The sequence below is a fragment of the Aotus nancymaae genome, unplaced genomic scaffold, assembly GCF_030222135.1.
Source record: "Aotus nancymaae isolate 86718 unplaced genomic scaffold, 86718_ANA_hifiasm-v0.15.2.pri h1tg000138l, whole genome shotgun sequence".
Lineage (NCBI taxonomy): Eukaryota > Metazoa > Chordata > Mammalia > Primates > Aotidae > Aotus > Aotus nancymaae.
In genome coordinates this window covers 2,101,329-2,127,466 of record NW_026988553.1, presented here as the reverse complement: position 1 = coordinate 2,127,466, position 26,138 = coordinate 2,101,329, and the positions used below count along the sequence as shown (strand labels likewise).

At 56.5% G+C, this 26,138-nt stretch overlaps 2 protein-coding genes across 4 annotated transcripts; both read left to right on the top strand.

Moving 5' to 3' along the window:
* Positions 1 to 360: 360 nt before the first annotated feature.
* Positions 361 to 22,139, top strand: HAUS7 (HAUS augmin like complex subunit 7). 3 transcript variants are annotated; one of them, XM_012437880.2, is made up of 10 exons: positions 361 to 493; positions 1,682 to 1,797; positions 5,527 to 5,594; positions 8,041 to 8,102; positions 13,341 to 13,432; positions 13,895 to 14,053; positions 14,179 to 14,278; positions 14,773 to 14,997; positions 16,012 to 16,126; positions 21,910 to 22,139. In XM_012437880.2, exons 1-10 carry the CDS (start codon positions 380 to 382, stop codon positions 21,978 to 21,980), a joined length of 1,122 nt encoding a protein of 373 aa, XP_012293303.1. In that variant the 5' UTR covers positions 361 to 379; the 3' UTR covers positions 21,981 to 22,139. The 3 variants fall into 3 exon arrangements, with proteins under 3 accessions (XP_012293303.1, XP_012293299.1, XP_012293305.1); XM_012437876.2 differs by lacking the exons at positions 16,012 to 16,126; positions 21,910 to 22,139 and having other exon boundaries at positions 374 to 493; positions 14,773 to 15,989; XM_012437882.2 differs by lacking the exons at positions 361 to 493; positions 1,682 to 1,797; positions 5,527 to 5,594; positions 16,012 to 16,126; positions 21,910 to 22,139 and adding an exon at positions 6,559 to 7,665 and having other exon boundaries at positions 14,773 to 15,989.
* A 1,898-nt stretch (positions 22,140 to 24,037) lies between these two features.
* Positions 24,038 to 25,170, top strand: TREX2 (three prime repair exonuclease 2). The gene has a single exon (XM_012437886.3). It carries the CDS (start codon positions 24,245 to 24,247, stop codon positions 24,953 to 24,955), a length of 711 nt encoding a protein of 236 aa, XP_012293309.1. The 5' UTR covers positions 24,038 to 24,244; the 3' UTR covers positions 24,956 to 25,170.
* The last annotated feature ends 968 nt before the right edge of the window (positions 25,171 to 26,138 follow it).

Sequence of the window (26,138 nt, the reverse complement as noted above, 5' to 3'; positions counted from 1 at the left end):
CCCGCTCGCCCCGCCCGCTTCCCAGTGTCCGCCCCGCCCTCTTCCCAGTGTCCGCCCCGCCCGCTTCCCTGTGTCCGCCCCGCCCTCTTCCCAGTGTCCGCCCCGCCCGCTTCCCTGTGTCCGCCCCGCCCGCTTCCCAGTGTTCGCCCCGCCTCCTTCCCTGTGGTCGGCCTGGGAGCCCGGGAGCCAGCCTGGCGGAGCCGCGGCCCAATGGGAAGGGTAGGTGGGGTGGGGGCGGGCCGAAGCCATGCCCGCCTACTGGGTGGCCCCGCCCCACCCCGGCGCAGGCAGGTGGGCGGAAGAACGCTGGAGCATGATTGGCGGCCGCGCCTGTCTGTGAGGCCAGGGCGTGGGCGGGGCGCGGCTGGGAGCGCGAAAGATGGCGGGGCACGATGCTGGCAGCGGCCGCGGCCGCGGCGGCAACGACTATTCAGAGGACGAGGGCGACAGCAGCGTGTTCAGGGCAGCTGTGGAGGTGTTCGGGAAGCTGAAGGTGCTGCGGGCCCAGAAAGCCACTCTAGGGCGGGGGACCGGTTAGGGCACTGCCTTAGGCCCGGGCGGGCTTGCTGTGGAAGTCCGCGGCACCACAAGGCCACCGTCTATGGTTCCGGCTACGCCCTGTTCCCCCGCAGCAGGGGATGCTTGTGGATCATTCATTTTTGCTCTTTGGGGTGCCGCAGGCCTTCACTCTTGCTGTCTCCATGGCCCGTGCCTGGTAGTTGGGGCCAGCGCCGCGTATGGAACTACAGTATCCGGGCTGGGCGCTCGGAAGTGCAGACACGGAGGGCACAGGCCTGGCCTCAGGGACCTTGCGGGTCTGTGGGGAACAGATGGGCAGAGCCCCGTGCCACTTTGTCAAGTCAGCGAGACTGGGGCTTGGTGTTTCTTGGTGTCAGATGCCAGGAGTCTAGCCTCCTGAAACCCTCTACAACGCCGTGGTACAGAGCCCTCACTGCAGCAGTGACAAAAGCTGGCCCACAAGGTCAGGGAGCTGTCCCAGGTCCCCTCGGCCTGCTCACTCCTCCCCGCAGCCACTCCCCTCATCCTGTCTTCGACTGGCTGAGTGGCCCCTCTCCCTCCCTCCCCTTTCCCTCAGTCCCGAAGCCTAGGGCTCTCTCTAAAGTCTCAGGTCTCAGTCTCAGGTGTTGCCCTTAGGTCCTGCTGCCACAAGAGCCCAGAGTGGCAGCACTTGAAGGAGGTGGGGGCCGCATGCCGCGAGAGATGTGGGGTTGGGAATTGGGTGACTTGAACTCTTGGCAAGATAGCAGGATGCGGGTAAAGGAAAAGGTCCTGGGAGCTTGGAGGCATATATTGAGGGCTGGCGTGGTGACTCATGCCTGTAATCCCAGCACTTTGGGAGGCTGAGTTGGGCAGATCACCTGAGGTCAGGAGTTTGAGATCAGCCTGGTCAACATGGTGAAACCCCATCTGTACTAAAAATACAAAAATTAGCCGGGAGTGGTGACGCGTACCTGTAATCCCAGCTACCCGGGAGGCTGAGGCAGGAGAATCACTGGAACCCGGGAGGTGGAGGCTGCAGTGAGCCGAGATCACACCATTGCACTACATCCAGCCTGGACGACAGAGCGAGACTCTGTCTCAAAAACAAAAAACAATAAACAAACAAAAAACATGTACACTGGGACCTTCAGTGAATGTTGCTTTCCTTTTCCTCGCTTAGGACCTAAACTGCCCCTTCCTCGATGGCCTGTATATCACAGAGCCAAGGACAATTCAGGAACTGCTGTGCAGCCCCTCGAAGTACCGCTTGGAGATCCTGGAGTGGATGTGTACACGGTAATGTGTCAGTTTTTTCCCTCTTCCCACCTGGGGTGTGCATGGGCGCCACGCAGCCCCATGGGAAGATGGGGTTTGTGGTTACTGTGAGTAGCTGTCCTCCCAGAGGGCTCCACCCGCTAGCCTGCACCCCTGTGAGAATAGCTGTGTAGGTGAGAAGTGCTGGTGACAAGGCATGATTGAACTGGGGGTAAAGTGGCCCTTGGCAGTGCTGGGCTAGTCCAGCTACCCCTTTGCCGCAGTGCTGAACTTGACCTCAGTGTTGGCCTTGCTTTAACTACGAGTTTGGAGGTTCAGGACTGGCAGGCGCCTGAGAAGTGTCCCACTCCAGCCCTTTCATTCTCAGACCGGGAAGCCTGGTGTCTTTGGCCTTGCAATGGAGGAGTGACAGGCACGGCCAGGGCACAGGCTCCTGCCTGGGTCTCAGCTGGCCAAGTGGCCCTCATACAGTGTCGCCTCTTGTCAGCTTCTGTGCCGTGACCTGTTTCCTGGTCCTCTGGTGCCTTTGGGTCAGGGTGTAGCATGGTGTGTGCCTGGCACCATACGAGGCCCACGGTGACAGGCGCCTTCCTGAGTGATGGCAGAGGAAATGATCCAGAGTGTCCCATGGCCAGGGAAGACATCCTTGCCCTGGTGACGCAGTCCCTGAGTTGAGCATCTGCCTCACAGCTGTGGATGGAGAGCACAGGCTCCTGTGGGATTGGGTGTATGCCCAGGCGGTACTCTGGAAGGGCTGTGGTCTGCTGGTACGGAAGCCTCTTGTGAGGCCAGGCCTGGGCCTCCCCCTCCTCAGCCTGTGGCCTTCCTGCCCATGCTGCTTGAGGAATGGGCCTGGGCAGGGAGGCTGGCAGTAGAGCAGCGAGGTGCCAGCTTGTATCCAGCTGGTCTGGCCTGCCAGGACCAGGGACATCAGCAGGACGTCCAGCTGGATACAGGCTCCCAGAGGAAGGAGGAGACGTTTTTGTGTTTGAGCCCTTGCTGTTCCAGCAGTGTCTCCTGCCTCTGCCTTCTAGACCCTTCCTCAGGCCCCTCCCCAAGCCTCAGCACCCCAGCTCCTCGCTTCATAACCTTTTGCTCTTGCTCACATTGTTTCCCCTCCTGGAAGTGCCCTTCTGGTCTCTGCATGTCACACATACTCCTATACAGCCCTCAAAGACCCAACTCACAGGTCCCATCTCCTTTTAAAATGTTTCCTGTTCCCAGGGCAGAATGCATTCCTCCTGCTCTGGATGCCCACAGCCTCTTGAGCACATCCGGCCGCTGCTGGAGCCCTCAGCCTGTGGGTGCTGGAGCCGCAGCATGGTGTGGACACGTAGCCAGGGGGTTCTCCCGGCTGCACCCGTGTGCCATACCGGGCGCTGCAGATGTGAGTGGGTGTCCTCAGGGAGCTGGGTATTTAGTGGGCATGAGTCCTGGGGTCGGGCAGAAATGATGCACAGCACTGCAGTCTGAGCCGGGTGCCATGGATGTTGGCATATGATCTGGGCGGGGATGGGTAACGGCGGGGTGCTCATTTGGACAGGAGCAGGAAGCTGAGGTATGGGAGACAGCTGGGCAGCCGCAGCCAGATTGGCAGCTCAGGGCAGCTCCCTCAGAGCCTTGCCTGCCATGCCCAGGTCTTCAAGCTTTATATTCTGGGCAGGGGAGGCATGGGACCTGGGGAGCGACATGCTGAGATTGGTATTTTGGTAAGATGACTTGGGGTACTCTGGGCAGATGGATTTGGAGGGCAGTGGCTGCAGGCAGGGAGACTAATACCCCAGGGAAAGACAGCAGGAGCCTGGCCCGGAGTGGCAGGCGGCTTGTGTGGCAGTCACTGCTGGCCCTGGAGGGACTGGCACCTGGCCCGGGAATCTAGTAGGTGGGGCAGGACTGGAGGTGGCTGGATAGAGTGTGGCCGTCTTCAGCGAGCTCCCAGGAGGCTCTTGTGGGAGGGGTGCAGATTTGCCCGGCTCAGGTGGAAGCTGGCAGCACTCTGGGAACTGGGGTCATCTGCTGGCCAGAGAGGGACAGGTGGGAGGCCGAAGCCACACCCCTCAAATGCTTCTCCAGGTTAAGTGCCCATATCTGAAATGTCTGGGGGCCAGAAGTGTTTCAGATTTTGATTTCTTTGGATTTTGGAATGTTTCCATTATACGGGTTGAGCGTCCCTAATCTGAAAATTTGAAATCGGAAATGCTCCAATGAGCGTGTCCTTTGAGTGTCACATTGGCCATCAAAAAGTTTCGGATTTTGGAGCATTTCCGATTTTCAGATGAGGGATTCTCAAGCTGTAGTGCTTCTGTCAATACCAGAAACAGAATCCTTTTGAAAAGCCGCCAGGGAACAGATGACGGCACTGTCTGATTTCAGCTTGGCAAGAGTTCTTAGGCCTTTTGAGGGTCCTCCAGGAGAACTGGGCGGATGGCAGTTTGCCTCCAAATTTCTCATTGCCTTTCTTTGCCCGTGGCCACACCCTGTCAGCCCCGTTTAGGGCCGCCTTTTCATCTCCTCCCGGTAGAGCCTGAAAGCTGCGCCTAGCGTTGGCCCTTGGTGTGGGGTGGGGCAGAGCTTGGAGCCCCTGGATGGTGGAGGTCAAGGCCCTGTGGGTTTCCTGGGGGCCTCCAGCACTTTCCGTTCTTGCTCTGCCCCCTGCGGTGATGGTGCAGTGCCTTGAATGACAGCCTTTACTGAGTCAGGCTGCTTGGGCCTCTGCCGCGTGTTCAGGGGATTACTGTGCCTGGCCTTGCGCAGTGCTGGGTGAGTGCCCCCTGCTCCACCGGGCCTTGTGCTCAGGGACGTTCCTGGCAACCCCTCTGGTAGAGCCAGCTGCTGGTCACTCTTTTCCTTCCCCAGTCCTGCTTGCGCAGACCCCGCCGTTGTCTTAATAAGCAGTCCTGGGGCAAGCGCGGCCTCTCCAGGGAACAGCCACCAGCCCTAGCGTGACAGCAATGGCGGGGTGTAGCCAGGCTCTGGCAGCTGGTGGAAAGCACCTCCTTCTTGTTTGTGGAAGGCTGCTGTGGCGGCAGGCACATGGGGCTCCCTGGTCAGAGCCTGTGGCCCCAGCGGCTGGAGTGATGTACCTGGGCCTCAGTGTCATACTGGGCTTGGGGCTCGGGGCTCGGGGCTGGTGGTGTAGCGCCTGGGCTGTGCTCCCCTGAAGGAGCAGACCCAGTGGAGGGCTGAGCCCTGTGTCACCTGTGGCGCATGTCTGGGCATTGCGGGACTTCCTCTCTTCCATGCACTGTGCATCTGGACCTGGTTTTGCCCACCAGATGGCTTTTAAGGTGACATGCTTCTGAGTGGCCCCTGCATGCGGCAGTCCCTGCCCAGGGTGATGAGCCTTCACTGGATTCTATCGCAGCAGGAGCTCCCACATGGCTGAAAGTAGGCCTCGCAAGCCTTTTCTGCAAAGGGCTGGGTGGGAGGAAACTGCTCTACCCCGAGGAGCTGATGCCCACCCAGGTGAGGCTAGTGAGGACACCAGGAGCCCGGGGCCAGCCCTCCAAACCCGCCTGCACCGCCATTTCAGCGCGGAGCCCTGGGTGCTGGCGGCCTCCCTCTCTGCCTCTGCTGCAGGCATCTTGTTGTTGTTTTGAGAAGAATTTTCATTTCAGTGTTTAGATTCACATTTCTGAGGTAAACTTTCTGGAGTATTCTTTTTCTAATAATTCATGGCAATGAAATCATGACATGAAAGTAACCCTTTGAAAGTGAGCAGGTGCACGAGGCTTTGCTATTTCCCTGCAGGATCTGCCCCTCGCTGCAGGACAGGCTCAGCTTGCTGAAAGGGGTCCCAACAGAGGTGAAGATCCAAGGTAGGTGCGGTCCTGGTGCATCCTCAGCTTGTCCACAGCCTCCTTGTTGAGTGGCGCGGTGTTTTCCCTAAGGCGGTGCACATGGTGTGGATGTTGCGAGAGCCTTCTCCAACCCCAGCCTTCCCTAGGCATGATCCGTGGGAGAGCTCCTCTTGCAGGGACCTAGAGCACATCAGTCCCTGTGGTGCTGCTGGCCAGAGACAGAGATTCTTGCTGATACCACCAGTGGTTCCATCGCCCTGTGTCAGTGGTGTGTGACATGCTGTCTACAGGTGGCATTTCTGGGGGCATGCGTGTTGCTCTCCAGTGGGGCTTGTCTTGTAACCTCTGTCCATCACTTCTTGGTAGAAACTATACTTAACCTAGTAATGAGTGTTAGATAAAGGTGAGCAAAATTGCAGTCCCCAAGTTGGGGGCTGACGTTCCACCTTCACGGTCATCTCTCCAGAAGTTGGTGGAATGTCAAAGGTCAAATTTTCCATGGGCCTGTGTCCGTTCTGGCCACTCCAGTGTACATAAGCTGGACCCTGGAGTCCTGATCTGGGCCCCAGCTGGTGTAGCCACATGAATTATCTGGGGCCGATTGTCCCGTGCTGAGGCGGGCCAGTAGAATGTAGTGTTGTCTTGGAGTAGCCAGCGGGCTGGCCTGGACCACACAGGGGCACTGCCCTTTTCCCCGGAGCTGCTGTGCCTGGTGCATTCCAGATTCTCTGACCCACACCAACACATGTGCCACCCAGCCCAGCCTTAGCCCTGATGCCGCCACTGCCAACCTCAGTTTCCTTTCCTGTCAAGTGGGGATGAAATCCAGCCTTTGCCCGTCATGGGAATATACTGTCAGGCTTGTAAGAGTGCGGGTGGGAAGAGGGTGGGAGAATTCTCCGTGCACCTGCTAGCGAGAAGCACCGGGAACAGCTGAGGGCTGAGTGGTCCTGCGGGGGCTGGGGAAGGGTGGTGCTGTCGACATAAGATGGCAGGAGAGCCGGGCGCGGTGGCTCACGCCTATAATCCCAGCACTTTGGGAGGCTGAGTCGGGTGGATCACGAGGTCAAGAGATCGAGACCATCCTGGTCAACAAGGTGAAACCCCGTCTCTACTAAAAATGCAAAAATTAGCTGGGCATGGTGGAGCGCGCCTGTAGTCCCAGCTACTCAGGAGGCTGAGGCAGGAGAATTGGTTGAACCCAGGAGGCGGAGGTTGCGGTGAGCCAAGGTCACACCATTGCACTCCAGTTTGTACTCCAGTCTGGGTAACAACAGCGAAACTCCGTCTCAAAAAAAAAAAAAAATGGCAGGAGGGGTAGAAACCAGCTCGGGATGTGTGAGAGGAAGAGCATGTGCGCAGGGTCCCAGTGGGCTTGTGCGTGGCCTCTTGGAGGCACAGCGAGGAGGCTGGTGTGGCTGGAGTGCAGGGAGGGCAAGGAGTGAGTTGGGAAGGGGATGGGCCGGATCAGGCCAGGCCGTGTGGGCCATGGAAGGATGTGGGCTTTTCCTCCGAGGAAGGCTGCGTTCTGCCATTGGCTGTAATGAGACCCCTAGCCCACGGTGCTGGGAACAGGGCGCCTGGGGAAGAGGCAGAGAGAGCGGCGCAGGGCTGTTGCAGTGAGTGGTCCAGGTGAAAGTTTGGAGGGCAGTGCAGGAGGCAGTGCTGGCCAGATCTGGATTTCTAGCGCGGGGAGGGTTGGCTGGATTCGCTGAGAGGAAGAGAGGGATCAGGGAGGACTCGAGGATGTAGGGTTGAGGGCGGTGGTGGGGCAGGCTTGCCTGGGTGTGCAGGTGGTATTTGTGGTGGGCCTAGGGTTACTGAGTGCTTCCCCACAGACTCTTTGCTTACTTTTGGCAACAAACCCTCCAGGACTAGGTGGAGGGACAGGCCTGGCACCGGCCCCGGGCTTTCTGGCTCCAAGTTACTGAGAAAATGCCCTGGGCACCCTGGCAGATGTGGCTGGATGGTTTGCAGTGTGCAGGGCTCCAGGCTCCCCACACATGAAATGGAACAAGGCCTACCACCCCCAGGGCTGCCAGCAGATGAGAGCAGATGATGGTATGAAGGGCCCTTAGGACATAGCCAGGTAGGAGTGCTGGTTCCGTTTGCTTTGGCCTTGGGAGGTCTCAGAGAGGGTGGCACGTGGTGCCCCCTGGAGGTTTCCTGACCCCTGTCCGCTCCTCAGCTGCTGGCTTCTGCTTAAAGCCAGAGTGAGTGACCTAGACATTGGGAGAGCCTCGGGTACAACCCCTCATTTTCTGGCAAGGAAGCTGATGCCCAGAGATGGGTGGGGCCAGTGAGCAAGAGGCAGCACCAGCACCTGGGTGCCTTCTACCTGCCTCCTGGTCCACCCTGGTCTCCTGTCCCTGGTCCGGCCTGTGGGTGCTGGGCTTCCTGGGTGTATGTTGTCCCCTGCCATCTGGGAGGTGCCTGCCTTGATGGGCTCTTTGTGTTTCAACAGAAATGACAAAGCTGGGCCATGAGCTGATGCTGTGTGCGCCAGATGACCAGGAGCTCCTCAAGGTAAGAGGGCCCCTTCTGTCCTGCAGATGACATGCATACTTTCCACCCTGGGCGGGGGGCCTTGTGGTGCTGGCTCAGGTGGGAGGCTTTTCCTCCCCTAGTGCCTTTGAGGTTCCTCAGGCCCCAGGGCGGCCTGGGTGCCCAGGCAGACTGCTTCTCTAGGCATCCCTGGGGCAGGGACTGCTGGCATTCCCTTGGGTAAAGCCTGGTTGTCCCTGGGGCACAGTGGGGACGGCAGCCATGCAAGTAGGGGCAGGTCTCTGTCTTCTGATGACCAGTGGGATGGAGAGTGTCCTGTCCTTGGTTGATGATGTCATTCTTGCCTGGTACTGTGCTGAGTGGTGTATGTGCCAGTCATCGTCACAGCCACCCTTGGCAGCAAGGGAGAGGACAAGCAGCTCACCTGAGGTCACATGGTGGCAGAGCCAGGCCTCACATCCCGGCGCCTGGCTGCCACGCCCTTGGGGCCTGTCTGGGAGTTTCTCCTGAGGCCCCTTATCTACCCCGAGATTGGTCAAAGAAAGCCCAGTCCCCACCTTAACGTTTCTAAATTTTGAAATAATTGTTTTCACTCCATGATTGTGAGTAATGCTGCGATGAACATTCTTGCATATGGTTTTTGGCTGAACATGTTTTTTTTTTTTTTTAAATATCTGAAGAGATTTATTTATGTGACTGATGGCCTGTGACACAGTCCCAGCCGTTCCTGCAAACATGTGCCCAAGGTGGTGGGGCTACAGCTGGGTTTTATACAATTTAGGGAGACAAAATATCAGTCGATAGATGTGAGATTGGCTGGTTGAACACGTGTTTTCAGTCCTCGTGGGTGTATAGCTAGGAGTGGGATTGCCAGGTCACAGGGTCACTCTCTGCTTAGGCGTTTCCAGTGCAGTGCGGGAGAGCTTCCGTTCATCCTTGTCCTTGCTGTCACTCGCTAGCATCCATCTTCTTGATTTTGGCCACACTGCTCGGTGTGGGGTGGTATCTCATGGTTTTTATTTGTATTTCCCTATGGCCAATGATACGGAGTATCTTTTTGTGAGCTTCTTGGCCATTTCTGTATCCGCTCTGGAAAAATGTCCACATTCATGTCCTTTGCCCACTTTTTAATTGGGTCACTTGTCCAGTGAGGTTTTTTTTTTGTTGTTGTTGTTAGTAGACTTAATATTTTAGGGCAGTTTTAGGTTCACAGCAAAATTGAGCAGAAAACACAGAGGTTTCCCACAGGCCCCCTGCCCCACACATGCACAGCCTGTTCCGCCGTGGACACCCTGCACCCGGTGGCTCCGTTGTCACAGTCACTGAAGTAGCATGGACATATCGTCACCCGAAGTCCATATCCAGGGAATCTTCTCCTGTGGCTGAGAGTCCGTGGTTTTTCACGTACCAAACAGTTCTCTGGACATTTTGGCTATTACCTTGGCTCTGGGTCTTGCTAAATTGTATGGAGAATACATTCTCCATACAATTTATATTCGTATAAATCTTTGTCCTGTAGCAGGCACTTGACCTGCTTAGGTTTAAGCAGCAAGTTCAGCCGCCTCCTGCCTCCTGCCTCCCGCCTCCTTCCAGCATCCGCTCTGTTTCCACAGCCTTTGCAGGGCTCTTTGGATCCCCCCGTGTGTGCGCCACCCAGTGGTCAGCCTGGGAGTTTTTGCTGGGTTCACCAAGATTAGATCCACCCGTGCACAGGTGGGCCTGAGCCCAGGTGTTATATACAGATTTGTGGGGTCACTTTCTTAAGCTGTTTCCTCTCCACTCTCTCTTCAATACTTTCTAGTTCCCTGGGGCTCCATTTTTTCTGTCCTCCAGACATAAACCACCCCCTTCTGTGATTGTGGCGGCACGGTCAGCTCCCGGTGAGTCTGCAGGAGAACTGGGAATCCTGGCGTTCCTCCCGGACCCACCTGCCCCGCTGCGGGCGCTCCGCACTGGCTTTGTATTTCCACATTCGCACTGGGGCAAAATGTACTTTACATAAAGTCTACCACGCCAGCTATGAAAATTGATTTCCCAGCAGGCCTGCGGGAGCTTGCCTCTTTAAAAAAATTTTTTTAGAAAAATGATGGTGAAATATGCATCAACTATATTGTACCGCATTCACCATTTTCGAGCGTGTGGTCAGGGGCGTGAGCACATTCCGGTGCTGTGCAGCCGTCACCGCCATCCAGCTGCAGAACCTGTTTATCTTCCTCAACTGAAGCTTCATCGTCAATTAAGCCGCGTTAATGCGTGTCATTTAGTGATCTTTAGTACATTCACAATGTTGTACGACCACCGTCTCTATCTAGTTCCAAAATATTTTCATCACCACAGAAAGAGACCCTGGACCACTGTGCAGCCACCGCTATTCCCCACAGGCCCTGGCAAGCCCTGAGTTACCAGGGCTTTGTCATCAAAGGTGAATGTGGGAATATGCGGCCTTCGGTGACTGGCTTCCTCACTGAGCACATGGCTTTCAGGGCTTGCCCATGTTACAGCAGCACGTAGCCGGATTGCATTCCTTGTTATGGATAAACAGTCAAAGGAATTGGAGAATTCCATTGGCATTATTGAGATCTGGGAGGTGAAGGAGGGAGAAAGGAGCTACAGATTTAAGATCATTAGGTAGGGTCATACCTTGTAGTCCTGAGTTTTAATTGGGAATATCAGTGTGAGCCCCTGGGCTTCAAGCGATCCTCCCACCTCAGCCTCCTGAGTAGCTGGGGTCACAGGCATGTGCTACCACACTCAGCTAATTTTTAAAGTTTTTGTAGAGACAGGTTTTACCATGTTGCCTGAGCTTGTCTGGAACTCCTGGGCTCAGGCGATCCTCCCACTTTGGTCTCCCAAAGTGCTGGGCTGACAGGCGTGAGCCACTGTGTCCATCCTCCTAATATATTTTTAACTTAAGAAATATGTATTTCCTTATCCTGTGCCCTGAACATGTCTAGAACAATGGCGCCCCGGCTGTAATACCGGCAGGAACACAGAGAGCAGTACTCATGCAAGACTTAGAGTCACGTCTGATGGACTCAGGGGCCAACTAGCAGTAGTTAGAGAGGGGTACCCTTCACTTACACTCGGATCCAGGTGTTCACAGTCACGTTTGATGAAGTCAGCAACTCGACACTAAAAATATAAGCGACGAAAGAAAACACAGATCAATTGTACTTTGTTAAAATGAAATACTTTGGTGCACCAAAGGATACCATCAAGAAACTAAAGAGATAGAAAAACCTACAAAATGGGGGAAAAATGGTTGTAAATCACATGACTGATGAGGGACTTGTATCCTGACTCTATTAGGAACCCTTACAACTCAATAAGAAAGAGAACCCAGTTCGAAAATGACAAAGTATAGACATTTCTCCAAAGAAGATGAAGAAATAGCTGAGGAGCACATGCAGAGATGCCCAGCATCACTGGTCATTAGAGCAGCACACACCCACCATTATGAGATACACTTTACAGACACTAGGAAGGTTAGACTCAAAAAAGGAAAGGAGGGCAGGCCCAGAGGCTCATGCCTTTAATCCCAGCACTTTGGGAGGCTGAGGCAGGAGGGTCACTTGGGCTCAGGAGTTGAAGACCAGCCTGGATAACATAGCAAGACCCTGTCTCTACAACAGGTAAAAAATTAGCTGGTCGTGATGGCACACCCATGTAGTCCCAGCTACTTGGGAAGCTGAGGCGGGAGGACTACATAGAGCCCAGGAGTTCAAGGCTTCAGTGAGCTCAGGTGGTGCCACTGCACTCCAGCCTGAGCCACAGAGCAAGACCCTGTTGCTTAAGAAAAAAAAGGAAAATAACAGTGTTGGCCAGGATGAGGAAAATTGGAACCCTCGTGCGTGGCTGGTAGGAATGTAAAATGGTGCAAGTGCTGTGGAAAAGTCTGGCAGTTCCTCAGAGATGTCAGCACACGGTTACCCTGTAACCTAGCAGCTCCACTCCTAGCCGCACATCCAGGAGAAGGGAAAACATACTTGCACACGGAATCCTGTACCTGAGTGTCCGTAGGAGTGTTATTAATGGCGCACAAGTGGGAAGAGCACAAGTGTCCATCAGCTGGTGAATGTATAAACTAGCAATACTAAGGAAATCAACTGCTGGTCTGCACTATGACACGGGTGATCCTCGCCAGGCTCGTGCTGCGGAGTAGTCCAGATAGGCCAGGTCAGTGCTGCGGGGACGCGTGATTGTGGACGGCACCGCCGTACAGGCAGTTAGGCCGCCCAGCGCCGTTGCCCCTCACCTGGGTGCCCTGAGCTTCTCGCACGCGTGCTCCCGAGTCTGCCTCAGTTGGATGTCATGATGATGCTCAGTCTGTATGCTGTTGACAGTGTTGCCACACACTGTTCTAAGGAGCGCACCGGAACACGCTGGCTCAGCCGGCTGCTCCAACCGCTTCCTTCACCAAGTCCCCCGAGGACCATTTGCATGGCAAGTTGGCGCTGAAGGCACAGGTCACAGTGAAAGGGCTGAGGTGCTTCCAGTGGCATTTCACACCCCGTGGAGTTGGCCCTTTTGACATGGTTAGGCTGTTCAGAGCTTGAGAGGCGGGTCTGGCTGTGGGCCTTTCTGGAGCAGGCATAGCCTCTCAGGTCCTGGGGCTCATCGGCGAGCCTCCTCCTTTTTCTGGAAGGAGGAAAGAGCTGTGCTTCTGGAAGCCTTGAGCTCCTGGCCGGGTGGCTCCTGTGGGAATCCCACTCACCTTTCTGGCAAGTCGGGGACTAAGTCAGTGCCTCAGGAGCTGCTGCTCCAGGAGCCTGGGCCTTCTGGGCTGGAACGCCAGTCCCCTGGCTGGAAAGCAGACCACCTCCCAGCCCCCTGCTGTCGGCTTCATCTGTTCCCAGCTGGGTGGGTGATCCATGGAGGAGAACAGGCCTTGTCCTGGAGGTGCCCTTGTTGGCTGTGGGCTGTGTTCTGTCGCAGCTGGCCCTGCTGTGTGCTGCCCACCCACCCAGCAAGCCATGCTGTCGGCTACATGACAGACACACGCTCCCATCTGTTTCTGTAGCACTCAGCCCTTTCCGGCGTGTGGGGCCAGCATCATTACAGGCCAAGGCGGGGACTGGGCAGGGAGCACTCGCTAGTCCAAGACATTGCCGGCCAGGCACAGGGGCATTGATGGGCCAGGCCCCTCCTTTCCACTGGCTCCTGGCTGGGGTGGCATGTGGGGGCAGGGGCACCAGGGACAGCTGGCATTGATCTGGCTTAGGTGGAGCCAGATCAATGCCTGTGGCCCTCCCTGCCTAGGGCCGTGCCTGCGCCCAGAAGCAGCTGTGCTTCATGGACCAGTTGCTCAGCGTCATCCAGAGCCTGACTGTTGGCTACTCCAGTTGCTCGAGGTAAAGGCCCAGGTCGGCAACCTTGGTGGGCTTGTCTTGGTCCTAGTTCTGGAGCTGGTAGGGGCTGGGGTGTCACTCCCTCTCTGGTGCTGGGTCAGGCAGGACACCCTCCTTGGGGATCTGGCCAGCCAGTCAGGCGCCAGGCAGTGTTCGGGCGAGGGGTGACTGTATCCCAAGGGTGCTGACTGCTGCCCAAGGCCTCGGGGGTGAGTGTAAAGATGGGGTATGGGGCTCAGAGCATATGGGCCAGGCACAGAGGAGGGTGAGCACCTAGGGTGCCCCGTGGGTGGGCAGATAGGTGGACTTTTTGGAGGAGCCAGAACAGACAGGTGGGGCGGGATTCTGAGCAGTGCGGCTCTGTGCCTAGCCCCATGTGCCTCTGGGGTCTTCCCTGTGGGGCCGAGGGCCTGCTGGGCCAGTGCTCTGGCGTGTGACGGCGTGGCCCTGGGGCTGCCTTTGCAGCCTGATGGAGCACTTTGAGGACACCAGGGAGAAGAATGAGGCCTTGCTGGGGGAGCTCTTCTCCAGCCCCCACCTGCAGTTGCTCCTGAATCCAGAGTGCGACCCGTGGCCCCTGGACATGCAGCCCCTCCTCCATAAGCAGAGTGAGAACTGCCAGCGGTATGTGCTCCTGGAAGCCTCAGCAGTGGCACCCTGGCCTCCTGTCTCAGCCCCGGCTGCTCGGTTCTGTCACTGCAGACACCGCTGGCAGAGGGAAACTGCGAGTGTCCCCTTTCTCCCTGCAGGGCCAGCGCCTCTGCCAAGTCCGAGGAGAAGGAGAAGCTGGCGGAGCTGGCCAGACGGCTGCAGGAGAGCGCTGCCAAGTTGCAGGCGCTTAGAATGGAGGTGAGGGTGCTGGCTCCTGGGAGGGGGGGCTTGAAGGCAAGGCCCTGCTTTGTCGCTTCCTCCAGCATGTGAGGCTTAAGCAAGGTTGCTTGTGCGCTGGGCCTGACACGTTCTAGAATGCCATGGCGCTCAGTTCACGTGGAGGTAAGAGGCAGGTACTGTGGCTCCGGGAAGGGATCGGCCTCGGGTACTGGGTGGTGCCCACTCTTGAGCACGTTGCCTTGTGCTTTGCTGCATGTGACCCTCCTGGTAGCCCCTGGTCTGGCCTCTGTTTGATCCCAGAGGAGACCGGGACCCACAGGAGAGTGAGTGACGGGGCTGAGGCTGGGAGCCAGGTCTTGCTCTGGCCTGAGTTGCTCCATACAGTTCCCCTGTCTCCCTGTTTCTGGAAGCTTTCTTCCTTGCCCTGACTGTGCGGTGTCTGGGGTGAGGGCTGGTGGCAGCCTGGCTGGCGGGCGGGGCAGCCTCGAGGGACTCTGCCTCTGACTTTGCAGTACTTTGCACAGCACGAGCAAGGGGCCGCTGCGGGTGTGGCCAGTGTCAGCACCCTAGACCAGAAGCTGCGTCTGGTCACCTCTGACTTTCACCAGCTCGTCTTGGCTTTCCTCCAAGTCTACGATGACGAGCTGGGCGAGTGCTGCCAGCGTTCCGGCCCTGACCTCCACCCGTGCGGCCCCATCATCCAGGCCACGCACCAGAATCTGACTTCCTACAGACAAGTAAGGGTCCCCTTCCCTTCCCACCCCGCTCCCCCGTTCACTCAGACTGAGAGCCCATACCCTGCTTGTCCTCAGGGGCCTCAGCAGCCCCTGACAAGGGACCACAGGGCCAGACCAGGGGCTGGGAGGGGCTGGGCTGGGCTCCCTGTGGACCAGTGGCGTGGCAGGGCTCTGGGCCATCAGTGGGCTGGGGCACGTGCTGCTTCTGGTCTGTGGACCCGCCCATCTCAGCGGGCAGCAGCTAGGCCTAGATCTGGCGTGGGATCCTGCGTGTCCTGGCCTTTAGTTGCTGTCCCTGTGTTGGCCTCACTGTTTTCATGTTATGCTCCAACATAGCAAGGTCCATTCATTCTTGTGTATGACCAAGAACTGTGCCAGAGAGGCAGACAAACGCCTGCCTGTCTGCCCTCGAGCTTGCTCAGACAGGACGGGAGGAAGCGGGCTCGTCAATGTTTGCTTGTTTCGTTGTTCTGTATGCGGGATCCCCAGAGGCCAGCCTAAGAAGCCGGCTTTAGTTATGATAACTACAGTTGCCATAGGTGCGACTCTGCCCTTGGCTCAAGGGTTCTGTGATGTTTATTTTGATTTTTAAACTGAGAGGCTCCAAGCCTTCCAACCTCTGACTGACTGGTCCTGTGAGACTCCCTGATCAGGGATGATGAGGCCACAGACCTCTCCTGTCCATTTTTCTTGGGACATTTATTTTCCCACCCTGCCAATTGCTCGGGCTGTGAGGACACGCAGTGCTGGCTGGCATATCCGTAGGCACCGAGGGTTACCAGAGTGACATGATAGTGTGGCATCCCCACTGGGCCAGAAAGAGGGGACTCAGGTTTGAGAATTCTGATTGGTGACTTTCCAGCTGGGAGTTGTGTCCCTCAGCCTTGGCTGTCTTTCGGGTAAGTGGTACCTGATCAGTGTGAACACGGGTGGGAAGCAGGAGACGCCATTGCTAGGTCAGACGAGCGGCATTTAGTGTCTGCTCGCTCGCTGGCTTCCTCTCTCCCTCCCCAGCTGCTGCAAGTGATCGTGGCAGTCGCTGACACGTCTGCGAAAGCTGTGGAGACTGTGAAGAAGCAGCAGGGTGAGCAGATCTGCTGGGGCAGCAGCAGCTCCGTCATGAGTCTAGGTATGTGGCCACCCACTTGCTCCTCCTCCTGGGGCTGCCTCATATGTGGGCTCCCTTTTCTGTGCTCCACTAACCCTGGGGGAGCATTTGGGGACTGGCCCCTTCTGTCATTTTTCATTTTCGAATGCATGTTTTCCTTCACTTGAAAACAAGCTTTCAGTGGATTATGAAATAAAAACACTCATCGTAGAAAGTTGAGATAACCCAGTAATAGAAAATGTGAAGCAAATGATAACAAATGCCGGAATGGAATAGTATTGGCAGTGAGAAACATTACTTGGGCCAGGCGTGGTGGCTCATACCTATAGTCCCAGCACTTTGGGAAGCCGAGGAGGATGGATCACTTTGAGCCCAGGAGTTTGAGATCATCCTGGGCAACATGGCAAAACCCCATCTCTACTAAAATACAAAAACTAGCTGGGCATGGTGGCATGCACCTGCAGTCTCAGCTACTTGGGAGGCTGAGGTGGGAGGGTCGTTTGAGCCCACAAGAGGGAAGTTGCAGTGAGCTGAGATCATACCACTGTGCTCCAGCCTGGGTGACAGAGCCAGACCCTGTCTCAAAAAAAAAAAAAAGTTACTTAAGGAAAATGGGAAAATGTTTATAATGAGGGCCACGTTCCCAGAGTTGATTTTTGCATATGGAGTGAGGTAGGGCTGCAGTTTCCTTGTATTGTATATGGATACACATTTGTTGCAGCACCATTTAATGGGAATCACTCTTTCCCTCATTGATCTAAAATCCCATCAATCTTGTTAATTATTAAGTGTCCATACATTACGTGTGGGTTTCTGGGTTCTCCTCTGTTCTGTTCTCTTTTCTTTTTTAAACTATCCCTCCACTAATATCACATTTCAGTGGCTAAAAAATAAACAGCAAAATTAACCCACAGAAAGAAAGTAAAGACAGTTTTCTACCTCTTCTAATTTATGTTTCAAATAACAGCTCTACTGAATTATAACTCATATAACATAAAATGTACACTTTTAAAAGTGTACAGTTTCACGGTCTTTAAGATATTCACAAAGTTATGTAAGCATCCCTTCATCACTATCTAAGTCCAGAAGAAACCCCACGTGATTAGCAGCCACTCCCCATCCCTCCCTAGCCTCAACTCCTGGCAACCATGTCATAGAGACGCCGTCTGTCTCTATGGATTTGCCTGTGCTGGGCATTTCCTAGAAATGGAATAACAATATGTGGCCTTTTGTGTCTGGCGTCTTACACTGAGCATGAAGTTTGGTAAGTGTTATCCATGCTGTTCATTCCTTTCCATCACTGAACAATATTTGATTGTATGGATATTCTACATTTTGTTGTAGTTGGTAGATATGTGGGTTGTTTCTACTTTTTGGCTATGTACATTGTAAGTCTTGTGTGAACATGTTTTTCTTTTCTTTTTTTTGAGACAGAGTCTTGCTCTGTCTCCCAGGCTGGAGTGCAGTGGTGCGATCTCGGCTCACTGCAACCTCCACCTCCTGGGTTCAAGTGATTCTCCTGTCTCAGCCTCCCGAGTAGCTGGGATTACAGGCACCCACCACCATGCCTGACTGATTTTTGTACTTTTAAGTAGAGATGGGGTTTCGCCATGTGGGCCAGGCTGGTCTTGAATCCTAACTTCAGGTGATCCATCCCCCTTGACCTCCCAGGGTGCTGGGATTATAGGCATGAACCACCACACCCAGCCTCTTTAACTCTGTTTTTTTTTTAAAGTTATTTTTTGTGGTTGCCCTTAGAATTACAGTTAGTATCCTAACTGAAAATAGTCTAGGACCAAATTAATTTCAGTAGTATACAAAAACTTTCTCCTATTAAAGCAAAATATGTTAGTGTTAGATATTTTTGGGTACACTGTTTCAATTCCCTTGTTTCTTTGCCACTTTTTCTTAAAGTTATTTTTAAGTGGTTGCCCTTGTAATTGCATTTAGCATCCTAACTGAAGACAGTGTATTACCAAATTAATTTCAGTTGTATACAAAAACTGCTCATTAGAATGAAGCTGTGTTAAGCTTCATTCCTTTTTACCTCCTTGGTGCTATTCTTTTACACAAAATACAACTCTAGACAGATTTATAGTTATTGCTTTATGCAATTGCCTTATAAATTAGGAGAAAATCACAAAAATACATTTGTACACATTTTTGTATTTATCGATGTTGTTACATTTATTAGAGTTCTTTATTTCTTCATGTGGATTTATGTTACTGTCTAGTGTTCTTTCATTTCAGTCGGGGAGGCCTACCTTTAGTATTTCCTGTAGGGAAGCCTCACTAGTGATGAACTTCCTCATTTTTTGTTTATCTGGGAATGTCTTCATTTCTCCTTCACCTTTAAAGGCTAGTTTTGCTGGATATAGAATTCATTTGTACTTTGAATGTGTCATTTCAGTGTCCCCTGGCTGCCATAGCTTCTGATGTGAAGTCAGCTGATGTATGAATTTCTTTACTTTCTCTTCAAAATTCTGTTGGTCCCTGGCTTTGGACAGTTTGATTCCAGTATGTCTTTGTGTGAATCACTATGAATTTATTCCACTGGGAGCTTTTTGAACTTTGTAGATGTGTACATTCTTGTTTTTCATCAACACTCAGCCAGGCAGTTGACAGCTCTTTCTCCTTCACATCTTGCTTGCTCAGAGCCTCAAGGTCAGTCAGAGGTGAGAGCTCAGGGCCTTCTCTGGTCTCTCTCTTGGGCATTTTCACAGCCCTGTGCATGCACATGGTCTTCCAGGTCCCCAGGACTGTGCCAGAGCTTTCCAGAGCCTCTGTGGACATCTGATTCTCCAGCCCCTCCTTGTGAGCTTGTTAGTCTCTTGTTGGCCCAGCTGTGATGCACTGCCTCAGCCAGCTGCAGCTAAAGCATTTGCTGTCAAATGTTTTCCACGGCTACGCCTCCAAGCAGTGGCTTCAGGTCCCCGAGCCCTCCTTTTCGAGACTGTCTTTGGATGAAACCTCCAGCCAGCTGTCTCCCCGGAGAGCGAGGCTTCTCACTGCTCTTGGCCTCGTCACATATCTGCCCTGTGTATACTGGGCACTGAGAAGTCTCTTCTTGCTGATGGAACTTCAGTGGAACCCTTCACTTAAAAATGTATCATAGCATGGATCCTAATCGCCACTGTCACTATGACTCTCTCCCCACTTTTTATAATTGCTGTTAATAAACTGCTTATAATCCATGCCATCATTCCCATAATACTGATCATTGGTACTCTTAACAGTGTGCCATCTCACCTGTGACTGTGGTACCATAGGACTGGTGGCAGGTCTTGCCTTGCAGAAGGGCCCCTTATTGCTTCTGGGCTAAGATCAGTGTAGTATCTATTTTTACCAGAAATGCACTCTGTACGTCTAGGCTGTGTGAACTGGGCAGTGTGCTGTGGACAGGGAAGTGTCTGTTCAGCCTTGAGCCCCAGCCGCCTCGGGGGTCTGGAGAGATGTGAGGGGAGCAGGCCCAGGGCAGGCATTGGCCTCTCTTGGGGTTCTTGAGTCAGCTTTCATCAATGCAGCATCCTGATTTGGCTTGAGATGAATTATTAGGCTCTAGACACACCAGAGAAAGGGTCAGCATCAAATCCATGCCAAAGGCCACTTGGGATGGTTCTTTACTTGTTCCATTTCCTCTGTGGCCCCTTGAGGGCCCTGGTCTCGATGGCCCTCCTCCTGCTGTGGAAGGCCTGCTCCATGCTGTTTCCCCTCCCTGCAATCTGCATGCCCGCAGCCAGGCTCTGTTGGAGGCGTAGCATCAGCTCTGAAGTGAGGAGCAACCAGTGTGCCTGCTGGGCTCATGCTGGGGTGTGGTCTCGTGTGAGTTGGCAGGGCCTTGGCACTGTGGGTCAGCACCACACACTGGGAGTCGCCATCTCGATCCGATGGGCCTGAAGTCCTGTTTGGCCCCCAGGGGCATGAAAACATCAATGTATTTAGAGACCGAGGCAGCGCTGTCAGCAAGAATGGGGCAGGAGGGTTGAGGGCGCCGACATTGGAGGGGTAGGTAGGGAACGGGCAGGGAAAGCGGCAGCCGAGAGGACAGCGCGAGGGGCGGTGGGGTGCCGGAGATGGGGCAGTGGAGCAGATGGAAGCACAGGGCTCAGGTGAAGCAGGTCTGGAGAGGGCCACCTGCACGGGGTGGTGACCCCAGTGAGACCCTAGCCTGCTCTTCTCTGAAGAAAATGATGGAAATGAATAAGCAAACCCAGCTCCTAGCCTCACGAAGAGCCGGCCCCCACAGAGCCTGAGCGGCTTCCAGTTCTGCTCTTGATGAGGCTGATGTGGCTGGCAGCAGCCTGGGGGAAGCCTACCTTTTCCCTTTTCCTGGCCTCTGAGGATCCATGGGGCAAGAGCTGATCCCTGCCTCGCCTCCATGGAACTCCTCCAAACTGTCCTCTGGAGAGAGACCCCATGGTCAGTGCAGCAACTACCCAGGTCCTTCCCCGACGCCGGCGGCTTGAGAAACAGCCCCGTGCAGGAGAGGAGGAAGCCCTGGATGAGCAGGAGATCAGCCCCAACGGGCCTTCTGACACCACTGAATTCACTCAGTGCGACATGCAGACATGCCTGGACAGCTGTGAAAACCCAGCAATGAGGAGACTAGAAACGAACTGAGGCTGGGATCTCTAAGTAGAGAGAGAAAAGAGGCAGAAAAAGCAGTGCAGAGATCAGCGGCGTGCAGACCCCAGCCAGCCACAGGGTCTCCAGGGCAGGGGGCGGGGGAGATGGAGGGCCACAGGACAAGCCAGGCGAGTACACATGCCGAGCACGGACGGATGGGACCCACCTCCTGCCATCCAGAGTGCAGGGGCCAAGGGCTGGGGCCAAAGCTTTGAGAGAGCCTGTGGCCTCAGAGGAGCAGCCGGGGCCCGTTGGTGATGCCTGACAAGCACCAAGAGCGAGGGCAGAGCAGGAGGCTGGGGTGGAGGCCTAGACGATTGGATAAGGGCAGAGGCCACATGAGGGAAAACAGTCTAGAGTAGTGCACATTGCGGCAGGGAGCCCCTCAACTGGGACGCCGCTGGAAGCTGATGCAAGCGGGCAGGGTCTCGGGGTGCCATTCCGGGTGGGCTGAGCACAGTCAGCTCAGTGTCACCCTGAGGCACACACATGATTCCTGAGCTTCAGAGTCATCCTCGGGATGGGCAGAGGATGACAAATGCAGGCTTCACAGCACTTCATGTCAATGCTAATGACCCCAACGTGAAAGGCAAGGCATAGCTGACGGTGGGGTCACGGATGGGGAGCAGACAGGCAGGGCAGGTGAGGGGCTGTGTCCTCCTCTGCCTGCTGGAGGGGGATGATGGCCATGGTCTGGGGTTGGCACCTGAGAGGCGGATGTGGTTTCAGCAGATAAGGTACAGTGCAGCCACCATGGTCGCCACTGGTCCGGGGAGCCCAGACCTGAGGGCTGTCTGTGTGATGGGGTTTGTTGTTCTGTGTGCAGTGTTATCCACCTGTCTTATACTGACTGTGCCACTGAAGTCAGGATAGGCTCTGCCTCCTCACTGTGTGCCATGTGCTGTCCCTGGGGCTCAGGTGGCAGGGGGCAGGTGGGCGGGGGCACAGACGCACAGCTGGGTCAGCAGACCCTGGCCTGGGCCTCGGAAACCGTGCTGTGGTTGGTTTGACCCAGCCCAGGGCTCCCAAGCTGCCTGTCCCTTCTCTGCCATCCTGGTGGTGCCTAGGGCCCAGGGAAGACCAGCTGAGGAGGATGTGTAACCTGGGTGGTGGGCAGGAGGCGCCTCACCTCTCCGCCAGGCTCACTTTCCTGTTGGCATCTTTTCTTTCCTCTGCAGCTGCCAAGATGAATGAACTACTGGAGAAATACAAAGTCTTCAGTGATGGCCCACGCAAAAGCGCAGGATAGTAGGGGCAGGAAGCCCTCTGCAGAGACTGGGTTGGCCGAGGAGTGATGAGCGTGGCAGCAGAAGCCCTTGCAGCCCCACGTGCTCTCGGCAGGGACCTTTGGCCCTGTTGGGGAGGGAGAGACAGATGGGTGGTTTGATTCAGACACAAAGAAAGCCTCAGTTTCTAAGCAGTGGCCTCCAGCCTGCTTTCTGCTTCTATAGCTCTGCGTCTGTTTCCTCCCGTCTGTCCTAAGCTGCTCAGGTGACCCAGGTCTGGGCAGGCTGGCTGCGGCCCTCCCATCATCGTGGTGGGCCTGGGCTGCACCCTCTTCCCATCACTTCACTCCTCCCTGCTGCGTGTGAGCAGAGACCCCACTGCTGCCTCCCCCGACTGGCCTCAGGGTCCTGCGCAAGACTCACCCCTCTGCTGCCCTCCTTGAGTGCCCCTGGATCCCGCGCGGGGTTCCTGTTTCCTCCTCCTCCCTCCCCGGCGCTCAGCTCTGGGCGGGGGAATTCAGCCTGACTGGTTGTCCAGGAAGCTACTCTCTGGGCTTCCCAGGATGACCCAGTATCTCTCTGAGCACTGTACCTGTCACGGCTGCCTCCCTCCCTCCGAGCACTGGAACAGGCATGACTGGTGGGGCCTCTGCCTCTTTGGGTCCATTGTCGCACCTGCTGCTGCCCGCCCCACCCTGCTCCCTCCTGGCACCAACTCTGCTTCCTCAAGGTCCCCGTGTGCACACATGGCAAGGGGGCCAGGAGGAGCCAGGTGCCAGACCCCGTGCAGCCCAGTAACCTGAGGCACCTCCAGCCACCACTGTGAGATGGGAGGCCAGGCACGCCTGTGGTCGCCACGGTCAGGTGCACCACCAGCTTTACAGGCCAAGGGGCTCCTTGGTTACCTCTCGGTGCCCCCAGGAGGGGGCTGGCCCTGCAGTGCACCCACCACCAAGGAAGGTCCTGGTGTCCTTTCCCTGCAATGGTGTGGGTAGGGCAGGTTCCCGAGCCTGGGGAATCAGGGACTGGGCTTCACCCCTCCTGTAGTCCTGGCCCTCCCTGCCCACCCCCTAATGTTGCTCGTCCCTGGCAGGGGAAGCATCAGCTCAGCTCCCGGGCCAGGCCCACCTCCCTTCCTTCCCGGCAGCCTCTGCTGGGTACATGGTAGATATGATGGGTCATGATGCCCTTAAAGCAGATAGCGTCTCCCCCTCGCGGTGGGAAGTGAGCCTGCAAGGTGTGTGAGGAGGCTGCCCGAGGCTGCCACATCCCTAGGGTTTTGGGGAGCATGGCGTGTGTGGGCACCTCGTTCACACTGCGGAGCTCGCTTCATCTCCACAAGAGGCACACAATCTCCAGTGATGGGAGACTGAGGGCTGGCAAAGAGGACCTGTTGCTTTTGTGTCACTGGCCCCAGCATGGGGGAGCCACAGCCTGGCTGGGTGGAGGATATGGCCTTCCACACTGCTCCAGCTTCCTCCGTGTGCCTGTGAGCAGCTCCGGAGCCTACATGCGGCCCAGGGCCTGCTTCCTAATCTGTAAACACGGGGCGTGTGTCCCAGTGGCTGTGAGCTATCGAGGGGGTGGCGAGGGGGTGGCAAGCGAGCCGGCTGCGCAGGTCCTGCTGCCCCAGGCCTCATTGTTGGCCAACAGGCAGCTGGGGGCGGGCCGTGGCTGCTTATTAAAGGCCGCCTGGAGCAGCCTGTGCGGCGACAGGTGCCCAGAAGCCCAGGAAGCCGGTCAGTGCCCGCCCCAGGTAAGCTGGCGCGGTGGGGTTGGCGAGGACAGTCACCCCGGGAGCCTGGGGGCAGGCAGGCAGAGGCCAGCTCAGGGCCAACACCTGTGCCATGGACAAGGCTGGGGAGGTGGAGCGCAGGGGCAGCTGGGGCACTGCACGGGCTTTTTCGGGAGGCTGCTTGCCTGCTTCCTGGCGGCTGCTTCCAGAGCTGGAGACCCAGCATGCTATGCCCTAGGTTCCCAGTCAAAGCGTCCCTGGGCTGCAGCTGCCTCTCCCAGTCCCTGCTGGGGACTGGCTGGGGGCAGGCAGTAGAGTGCTCCGAGGCCTGCTTTTTTTTTTTTTTTTTCAGTAGGTGGCAGGAGTGGGGCTGATGCTCCCAGAGCCAAAGGTCGCAGGTGCTGGGGTCGGGGGTGGCAGGAAGTGAGCCCCAGAGGGCTCAGAGCTTTGGCTAGGGGGAGAGTGGTATGCAGCAGGGCCCCCACTCACCTCAGGGTTTGTGCCTCTTGCTCTGGCAGTTTGAGACCTCGCTATCCCCATAGGAACATCACCATGTCAGAGGCACCCCGGGCTGAGACTTTTGTTTTCCTGGACCTGGAAGCCACGGGGCTCCCCAGTGTGGAGCCTGAGATTGCCGAGCTGTCCCTCTTTGCTGTCCACCGCTCCTCCCTGGAGAACCCAGAGCGTGATGAGTCTGGTGCCCCAGTGCTGCCTCGGGTCCTCGACAAGCTCACACTGTGCATGTGTCCAGAACGCCCCTTCACTGCCAAGGCCAGCGAGATCACTGGCCTGAGCAGCGAGGGCCTGGTGCGGTGCCGGAAGGCTGGCTTCGATGGAGCCGTGGTGCGGACGCTGCAGGCCTTCCTGAGCCGCCAGGCAGGTCCTATCTGCCTTGTGGCCCACAATGGCTTTGATTACGATTTCCCCCTACTATGTGCTGAGCTGCGGCGCCTGGGTGCCCGCCTCCCCCAGGACACTGTCTGCCTGGACACACTGCCAGCCCTGCGGGGCCTGGACCGCGCCCACAGCCATGGCACCCGGGCCCGTGGCCGCCAGGGTTACAGCCTGGGCAGCCTCTTCCACCGCTACTTCCAGGCCGAGCCGAGTGCGGCACACTCCGCCGAGGGTGACGTGCACACCCTGCTCCTGATCTTCCTGCACCGCGCCCCAGAGCTGCTCACCTGGGCAGATGAGCAGGCCCTCCGGTGGGCCCACATTGAGCCTATGTACTTGCTGCCCGATGACCCCAGCCTGGAGGCCTGAGCACCAGGGCCACTCCCTGTGCCTAGGGCAGTGGCAGCGTCCACTGTTCAGCCGGCTCCTTCTATCTGGGCAGCCTCAGGTCTGCACGCCTGCGAGGCCTTCCCTGGCTGCCTGACCAGCCACACAGCCCCGGAGTCCTCTCCAGGCCCTGCTTCCCAGGCCGTGCTCCCCCAGCCAGCCTACGTGCCCAGCAGAGTTTGCTGTTTCTCAATAAACGTTGCCAACTACTTACCCTCTGACTCGCTGGCCAGATACTCGGGGCTGGACTCTCAACCCCCTGCTGAGAGGGGCCAGGCGGGAAGCCATGCCAGGGGCCAGCACGAGACCTCCAGGGCCGCCCCACTATGGCCGCTCCCCACAGTGAGGTCCGTGGGTAGCTTGGGTGGGAGATATCCGGGCTCTCGGGCTGTCTGAGGGGCTGATGGATTGTGGCCATGAATAGGGCCTTAAGCCCACAGAGCCAGCCACCTGCTGGGGTGCAAAGCCCAGCTGCAGCACTCGCCCGCCGTGGGACCTCGAGTCTGTCCCTGCTCTGTGAAGTGGTAACAGGGTGAAATGCTAAGAAACGGGGTGCTGGGGAAAAGGGAGGTGCCCTCACATGCGGGCGTGCACATGTACAGGCTGAGGGCTCTGAGGGGGCATGGAGCGGGGGTGGGTGGCTGGCGCTGTGAGGTTGACACTAGAAGGGGCCTATCCTGCACCCTGAATCTCCTCTAGGGCCAGGAGGCCGCTTGGTGGGAGGGCAGCTTCTGGCCACTGCGCTGCACTTCAGGTTTTCTGCTAACCTGCCCCAGGGGCCCCACCCTGAGGCACTCCCAATCTTGTGGGGAGTCCTCATGGGTGGGGAGAGACCTGTCACCAATGCTGGGGCAGGTAAGAAGGGGTGGGGTGGCCACGCCTGAGAGTGACTCACATGAGCAAAGCGGGAGCCTCCAGCCAGCCGGGCCATCTGGGAAGCCCTAAGTAGGTCAGAATGACTGGAGCCACTGCGGCGTGCATGGTGGCAGGATGCTGAGGCCAGAGCACAGGCGGCGGCCACCTCAGTCCTTCCACCTGGGCCAGGCCTGATCCTGAGGGCAGCAGGGAGCCAAGGAGGGTCTGAGCAAGAGAGGGGCGAAGTGTGTGCGGAGCTGTTCTCACGTTGCTGTGAAGTACCTGAGGCCGGGTCATTTACAAAGACAGC

Coding starts and splice junctions, on each gene's coding strand:
- HAUS7 (XM_012437876.2), top strand. CDS start 380: ATGGCGGGGCACGATGCTGGCAGCGGCCGCGGCCGCGGCGGCAACGAC. Junction 13,433..13,894: donor GGCTACTCCAGTTGCTCGAG/GTAAAGGCCCAG, acceptor CTGCCTTTGCAG/CCTGATGGAGCACTTTGAGG. Junction 14,279..14,772: donor TGCAGGCGCTTAGAATGGAG/GTGAGGGTGCTG, acceptor CTGACTTTGCAG/TACTTTGCACAGCACGAGCA.
- TREX2 (XM_012437886.3), top strand. CDS start 24,245: ATGTCAGAGGCACCCCGGGCTGAGACTTTTGTTTTCCTGGACCTGGAA.